At 40.3% G+C, this 8,788-nt stretch overlaps 1 protein-coding gene across 7 annotated transcripts in view; it reads right to left on the bottom strand.

Moving 5' to 3' along the window:
* Positions 1-8,788, bottom strand: part of PDE4D (phosphodiesterase 4D) — a gene marked incomplete at its 5' end in the record, with an annotated part of 752,990 nt that overhangs the window by 115,492 nt on the left and 628,710 nt on the right. For all 7 annotated transcript variants that reach the window (XM_083356283.1, XM_083356285.1, XM_083356282.1 and 4 more), the window contains one exon: positions 4,015-4,206. In XM_083356283.1, the coding sequence (XP_083212409.1) occupies positions 4,015-4,206 (192 nt within the window). The remainder of the gene's footprint in view (positions 1-4,014; positions 4,207-8,788) is intronic.

Here is an 8,788-nt window from a genome sequence, read left to right as displayed (position 1 = left end):
AGTTGTGGGTATATAAAATTGGCTCCATTCTTTTATTTCCATAGTGAATCAAATTTAAGCCAAGTAAAAAAGAATTTTCACCCTTCTATTTTACTTAGCAAAACACTTCAGATTTTGCTAACAACTCAGGAAATAATGAGTGTTATGTACTGGGCTCTTGCTAAATACCATGTGGGTTGCTGGAGCAGCTAACAGCTCTCCAGCAAACCAGACTACAAGTCTCCTGTGCTGCAATTGGCTATCTCCAGGTGGCAATGGTTGATTCAAACCTATTGGCTGCTGCCTAGGGGCTAGACTATATATTGCGGCTAGTTGCAGACATTTCCCCAGTACAGTTCCAGAATGAAATAAACAATCAGTTACCCTGTACTCTGTTCAGCGTCTTCATTCCTGCGCCAAAGAACCCGCTATTTAACAATGAGCATTTTGGAGATAAAGCAAATGTCAAATGCACTGCACTAGACAGAAAGAAAGAATATCAACCTTAGCAAATTTCTAAATATGGGAAAAGGTTATTATTCTTTAAGGCAGCGTTCTCAGCCTTGACATCTTTAATGTGTGTGAACACTGCTTTAAGGTTATAGCTGAAGAAGACTGGAAAAGCCTCATTCAGCCATTATTAGCAAATTTCTTAGTTAAAAAAAAGGGTTTTTCCCCCTTCATTTTCTTCATTCTCTATATCTACAAAAGCTTCTGTTTCTATAATTTTGTTTCTGTGTAAAGAAGCAAATATATCAAGTAAGCAAATCAACAATTTTGAAGATCATATAGGAGCCGTGACCAGGGGGGCTTTTGCCCAGGTTCGCCTGGTGCGCCAGTTGTGACCCTACCTGGACCGAGATGCCCTATGCACAGTCACTCATGCGCTCGTGACCTCCCGTTTAGACTACTGCAACACTCTCTACATGGGGCTGCCCTTGAGGACCACTCGGAGGCTTCAACTGGTGCAGAATGCGGCCGCACGAGTTGTGATGGGGGTTTCCCGATACTCCCATGTAACACCTCTACTCCATGAGCTGCATTGGCTTCCGGTTGCCCTCCGGGTGAGATTCAAGGTGCTGGTGATGACCTATAAAGCCCTGAATGGCTTGGGTCCGGGATATTTGAGGGAACACCTGCTGCCAGCATCAAGTTCCCTTCGTCCAGTGCGCTCGCACAGAGAGGGTCTTCTCAGGGTGCCGCCGGTAAAAGATTGCCAGCGGATAACACCCAGGGGGAGGGCCTTCTCTGTGGGTGCGCCTGCCCTCTGGAACCAGCTGCCCGTGGAGCTCAGGAGTGCTCCTGACCTACGCTCATTCCACTGGGACCTGAAGACTTGGCTCTTTGAGCTCTCTGGCCCAGGCTGAGAATTTTAACTGGGGTTTTATTTTCAGGGATAATTTAATCTTTTTAATTGTCTTTTAACTTTTGTATTTTGTATTGGTGTGATTTTAAAATGCCCTGTAAACTGCCCTGAGTCCTTCGGGAAAGGGCGGTATATAAATCTAATAAAAATTAATTCTTAAGATAAAAGAATTCTTATTCATATATACGCTCAATTCATAGTCAATACATAGTTAAGTAAAAAAAGACTTGAGACTGGTGAAACATTGGGAATGTGGACAGCATTGTATGGCACTCTTAGCAACGGCTGCCATGAGATAAGAAGCAAAAGTCTCTTCAGTTGAGCTTTATTCTGATGAATTCATAGCCATTTCTATGTAATTGTCTGGTGGCAATACAGAAATCCTTTGCCACAGCCTTCTTCCAGGAAACTTTTCCTCAACTTTTTTCTAGCCTACAGCCATGGAATTCCTCTGCAGTTGTTTTCCAAATGCAAACCAGATCTGACTGCTTAATTTTAAAGATCAGCCAAGGTCAGCTCAACATACGCCACAGAAAATTTGCCTATTCAAAAAAAGGCCATATAGTGCCTTGGGCTAGTTGCAAAACTAGTTCACGCTATTAGCTCTAGCACTCTAGGATGCTTTTTACTGCTCCTATCCAAAGTTTAAGGTTTTTTTATAAGCACATGACACATTTCCAATGAATGCACAACTGAGTGTGGAAATTTCAGATTGATTATTTAATTAAAATAGTATAAAACAAATAATGCATGGGTGGAGCAGGAGGTCTGGTAGGTATTACAAGAAGTATCTGTGGGAGTTATATTTCCTCCTCTTGAATAGAGTGTTCTGCCTGGCAAAGCATTACTTTTATTGTTACAATGTCAACTTGAGTGTTTAAAACAGAAAAGTAAAGAAGAAGGAAAAGGAAATGGATCAAAAAAGGAAGAGAGGGGGAAAAAAGAGGAAAAACAGATTTGAGAGGCAGCAAAAAAAAAAAAGAAATCCAATACTAAGTGTTCAAAATTAAATATGGAGCTTAGAAAGCAAACTAGAAGTACTAAGGATCAGTCTTCCACAAAACCTTAGCAACAAAGAATCTAAAACCAGCTACTGCTTTAAACAGGGAGTAGAAAGAGGACTGTGTTCTGTACCAGCCTGCTACCGGCCCTGCAGCAAAAGCAGGGACAACCCCTTTACAAACGGCAAGAGGCTGGAATAAAGCCTGCCAAATTTATTAACATAAAACAGAGCAAGACAAGACACCAACCATGAAAACAGGAGCTATGAAACAGGAACTACCCGAGCGGTTGCCTTCAGCAAACCAGCCCTCCCACACATTCCCCTTAAATACAGTTCAGGGCGTGGCCTCTCTCTGCCTCCTTCCGAGGTGCCCCATTGCCTTCCTCTGTTTACTCCTGATTGACTGCCTCCTGTGTCGGGCGTCCTTGAACAGGGCCAGCTGTGGGTCATCTTCATCCACGCTGTCAGGCTCACACAGCTGGGTCTCCATCGTGACCAGGTGGGAGGGGCCTGGCTGAGGGCTCTGCGGAGCCTCAAGGCCATCATCAGCAAGCTCTTCAACACCCCCCTCCTCCTCCTCTGAGTCGTCCGACCCAACTGCCGAACCCACAGGCTGACCCTGAATCACAACAGACTGGCTATCTATGCAAAATGGGAAGAGCCTTCAAGGAAATTCCCCAAATGGGAACTTAATAGCCACTAAGGCAGTGGTGTCAAAACTCACCACGTGACGTGACTTTTTCCTCACTGCTGGAGCTAGGGTGGGCATGGTTTCAACATGATGCATCCGGCCCACAGGTTGGCAGTTTGACACCCCTGCACTAAGATAAAGATCTAAAGGTAAAGGTAAAGGTAAAGGTTCCCCCGCACATGTGTGCTAGTCGTTTCCGACTCTAGGGGCCGGTGCTCATCTCCGTTTCAAAGCCGAAGAGCCAGCGTTTGTCCGAGGACGTCTCCGTGGTCATGTGGCCGGCATGACTAGACGCCAAAGGCGCACGGAATGCTGTTACCTTCCCACCGTGGTGGTCCCTATTTTTCTACTTGCATTTTTACATGCTTTCGAACTGCTAGGTGGGCAGAAGCTGGGACGAGTAACAGGCACTCACTCTGTTACGCGGCACTCGGGATTCGACCCGCCAAACTGCCGACCTTCTGATCGACAAGCTCAGCGTCTTAACCCACTGAGCCACCGCGTCCCTTAAAGATCTAAGGTAATCTGTAAAAGAATCATTCTGCTTCAAAAGAAGTGAAAGAAAACTCATACAGTTTTCTTCTATTTTTTTGTTCAAAAGGAATTGGTCCATTTTTGCTATTAATTGTTCAATGTAAAATTCTCACTTTATAATTAGTAAAGTTGTATTAGCTATGTTGAAAATAAGGAAGCTTATGCAGATTCAGAAAGTCTAATTCTTTTAATTAAAATAACATGGTAACCCAGTCAGGAGACCTTCTCAACATCAAATATTGACTATCTAATAAAATTGCAGCAAGGAATATCCTTGTCTTCTGAAGAGGTTGCAACAGAATTCCTACAACAAAGTTATCAATTACTTTACCTTCTGTTACAGATAATCTATGATCCTTTAAACTTGTTTCACAATTCAACCATTCTTATTAACCATCCTCTCGTTTGAAAAAACCGATTGAAAAGGCTTCAAAAACTTACATATCACTGGCAATAGAGGAGTTCCTGGACATAGACTTTGGCGACAGATCATAGTCGCTATCTGACCGGTAGAGAAAGGACTCTCTGCGTTGACTGTGAACAAAATTTGCCTGGAGAATTAGCCCTGATCCAGGGCTTGTCATGGGATCCAAGGGACTCCGTCCCGATGAGGTGCCATTGTCTACGTCGAAACTGCAAGGCAATAAGAATATGTTTAATACAATGTAAAACCTAATCAACCCCACACAATTAGTATCAAGGACAACCTTAATTGACTTGGTGACATTCAGTTCAACTTCAAGATTTCCATCTTGTGGTCAGGTGTGATGGGTGATTAAATCCAGTACATCCAGAGAGCACAAGATTAGAAAACTCAAAGAACGTTTTGGTTATATACAACCTCTTCCTTCTATGAAGCGAGATTTCAAATGGATAGTTAAAGAAGAAGTTAAAGCAAGGGAAAAATAATAACAAAAGGAAATAGCAGAATACAGGAGAAAACAATAATTTCCTTCTCCACAAATTTTAATATGGAAAGAAATAAATTTGGCTTAATCGCAACAAGATGGTACAGTTACCTCATCGGCCCGATTGTAAGATTTTTGTAAGTTGTTGGTTCCTATAGCCTTGATTTTACTTTTTGCACTGGATAAATGTGTCAAACTTTGGAATTTTAAAACTAGTCTTGGGGTAGTTGTTTTTTTACAAAAATTCCATGGACAGTTCCCACCCCTAAAAAGGAATATTGTCTATACATATAACATATGTCAAGAGTAGCCTAGATAAGTGCCTTTCTTCATTAATTACAGCATTATGGAACAGTCTGCAAACCCAATCCTACCCATAAAACCCATGATGCTGAACTTGTTTCCTGACTGATTTGCACAACCTGCTGTTTTCCATATCATAACATAAAGTCCCAGCAGCTGCAAGATTCAAAAGCATCAGCATAATTCATCATTATGACAGCAGTTCTTTCTAGCACCACAGAAAAATTAAAAAAGCTCTAAGCTTTCTGACCCATTTTTAATTTCAGACTGAGGAGAAAACGGAATACTATGTTACCTGCTGGCTTTGAGAACTAAGAGAACTTTTTGTTGATGTTTTATTGTGCAACTCTCCTGCTTCAATCCTGGAATTTCATTACAAGCCCAGAAAACAATATTGTCCACCCTTTCTAACTCATTATCTTCTCACATCTATTTCTGGTGTAATTTTTTTCCTTCCAACAGAAAACCTTTCAAGTGGGAAAAGAGAGAAGGGCTGCCTAATATCTTTGGGTGGGTATTGCTCACAGGCAACCATCTGGAAACACTTCAATCCGAAAAGATAGGAATGCAGTCCTCTATGCAATCAGTGAAGGCATGCAGTGGTTGTGCACAGAAGCTGCTTTCTACAGGTAGTCCTCAACTTAACAACAGTTTGTGTAGTGACTGTTCAAAGTTACAATGGTACTGAAAAAAGTGACTTATGACTGTTGTTCATAGTTACGACCTTTCCAGCATCCCCATGATCATATGATTAAAATTCAAATGTTTGGCAACTGGTTCATATTTGTGACCTTTACTGTGTCCCATGATCATGTGATTCCCCTTTTGCGACCTTCTGACAAGCCAAGGCAATGGGGAAGCCAGATTCCCTTAACAACCCCCCTTACTAACTTATCAACCGCAGTGATTCACTTAACCACTGAGGCAAGAAAGATCGTAAAATGGGGCAACATTCACTTAACAACAGAAATTTTGGGCTCCATTGTGGTCTTAAGTCAAGGACTGCCTGAATTAGGTTAGATAATCTGTCTGCCCAACCGGAGCTGCCCACTTGATGTGATGATAACTCTTCAGCAGTCCAAAAGAAGCCCAGTTCTGATAAGAAAACACTCCTTTACTATTATTGCTACTACCTGATTCTTTCAATTGAGCTTTGAATTTTTCTGTGCCTGGAAAGCTGCTAAAGCCTTAGTGCTCTTCAAGGATTTCTTCCTGACTCAAATCAACACAACAAAATATTTAGGTGTTTCTGCCACCATCTCCAGAATCCAGATTATATCTTGATTTTGGTTTAAGATAACAAAGATTCAAACAGCTCATAGCATTATATGATAAATAAAATCCTGAAATTTTAATAAGAGATTCAGTCCCTAGGCAATCTTGCTGTTAGTTCTGAATTAACACATATGAACTGAAAAACTGCATTTGGAATATTTGTAAATGAAGCATTTGTTGCAATACAATACAGTCTCCACTAGATGGAAGCCAAAAACAACAAGGGAACAAGCTCACACTGAAACAATTACCGGTAGCATTTGGATTGGGATATTGCTTGAGCATATATGTACTATTTCCTTCATGAAATTTTTAGGTCATGGGGTAGCAAATTGTATTGAATGAAAAGAAAACAATAATGAATTGTACTCATATGTGATGCAGTTTTAAGTTCTATTTATATTATTTGTTAGCTTCAATGCTATTTATAAAGCACCTTCTCCAACCCCCAGCTTTCAAATCAAACTCTTTTATTACAATCCCAGATCAGTTTTCTGAAGAACAACAGACTTATTTTTTTTAAAAAAACCTAATATAAAATACAAGTAGAAATAAAAACACTAGAAAAAGGAGAGGGAAGGGGATAGAGGTAGTGAAGTGAGGGAAGAAAATAAAATAAAAAGATGGCTTTTAACTTCTTTCAGTACAGTAAAATACCTAATAGAATATCAACTTTTTATTTATAGATGTATTGGAAGAGTGAAGATCTTAAAGTCCAAACTCAGTGGAGGAAATATCAAAATCTTCAAATATTGTTAACACCTGGGCAATCCCAGTCATAAAATACACAATTGTAATATTGAATTGGACTTAAGCAGAACTACAAGTCCTGTACAGAAGACCAGAAAAGTAATGATGATGAATTGTGCTCTTCATGCAGGCAGCAACTTTGACAGACTCTACTTACCAAGGAAACTAGATGGGCAGAATGTTTCAAGTATACCAGAAAATTAAAGAAAGAAAAAAGGACATTGGAAGAACATCTGAAGGACAGTGAAGAAAATGCACTGAAACTAGTACACCATGAAGACATATGGAATATTGGATAGACCAAACTGCCTTATAAGAAAGATCAAATAAGGAACAGAAAGGAAACATGGCAAGTCAAAGTATTAGATGGCCAGTACATTAAAAAAGGGACAAGATAGCTCAATGGTTAAAACGCTGGTCTTGTTGGTTGGAAAGTCAACACCCCAGGTTTGTGACCCAAGTGCTGTGTGATGGGGTGAATTCCCATTAGTTTCCCCAGCCCCACCCATTTAGTAGTTTGAAATCAAGCAAATGTATGTAGATAAACAGGTACCATTTTGGTGGAAAGATGAGTGTTCCATGCACTTGGCATATAATTATGCTGGTCACATGACCACAGAAATGTCTTCGGATAATGGTGGCTCCCTTGGCTAAGAATCAAAGATCAACACCACCCCCACAGTGAGACACGACTAGACAGGGGAAACCTTTTATCTTTTCCTTAAAAAAAAAAACCCTAAGAAATATGTGAGAACAAGACCTGCCAATAGCTAAAAGTAAGAGAGCTGAACTTCTGTAGAAATGGAGCTCAAATGGTGGTGGTGGGAGGCTGTGAGAGCAGTGAGATTTAGGGGGATTTCCTTGTCTTATAACACAGGGATAGAATCAAGATCATGTGAAGTATTAATACCACTTCACAATGCCTTGGTAAGGCCACACTTGGAATCCTGCATCCAGTTTTGGTCACCACGATGTAAAAAAAGATGTTGAGACTCTATAAAGGGTACAGAGAAGAGCAACAAAGATGATTAGGGGACTGGAGGCTAAAACATATAAGGAACAGTTAGTGGAAGTGGGTATGTCTAGTTTAATGAAGAGGGGTGACATGATAGCAGTGTTCCAATATCTCAGGGGCTGCCACAAAGAAAAGGGAGTCAAGCTATTCTCCAAAGTGCCTGAAGGCAGGACAAGAAGTAACAGATGGAAACTAATCAAGGAGAGAAGCAACCTGGAACTAAGGAGAAACTTCCTGACTGTTAGAACAGTTAACCAGTGGAACAACCTGCCTCCAGAAGTGGTGAATGCTCCAACACTGGAGGTTTTTGAGAAGAGACTAGACAGCCATTTGTCTGAAATGGTATAGGGTTTCCTGCCTGAGCAGGGGGTTGGACTAGATGACCTTTAAGGTACCTTCCAACTTTATTGTTGTTGTTGTTGTATGAGTACTGATGGGCAGATCAGAGATTTATTAAGAATTCTTGTTCACTTCAATAATGAGTTATACAGGGAAACCTGAGTCAATTTTCCATTATTTCCAGAACAGTAATACATTTTAATGAATACAAATACATTTTACACTTTGATTATGTTGCTTTTACTAATAGGATAAATCTGTAAATAGTGAATATATTAGATCAGAATGGAAGAAACAAGAAAACCTATTAATAAGCAACTCTATTAAACCTGTTTCCTTTTTTAAAAACAGCAGCAGTAAAAAAAAATACACACACATCCTGCATTGCCAACTTTCTGACTACGTATAAATCTGGCTACACAGAGCATAAAATGTCCTTAAGTAAACATAATAGGAACACGGAATGCTGTTGAATATCAAGCCAGCCCATCATGTTCAGTACTGTTTACAGAGGTTCTCTAGAGTTTCATACAAGAATCTTGCAATCTGGGGATGCCAAGATCTTCTATACGCAAAACATGTGTTCTATCATTGAGTTACAGCCTATTTAAAAACTAAGTGTGTA

Source organism: Vipera ursinii, assembly GCF_947247035.1.
Source record: "Vipera ursinii genome assembly, chromosome: 2".
Lineage (NCBI taxonomy): Eukaryota > Metazoa > Chordata > Lepidosauria > Squamata > Viperidae > Vipera > Vipera ursinii.
Note: the sequence above shows the minus strand (reverse complement) of the source record. Positions and strands in the feature narration are given on the sequence as shown.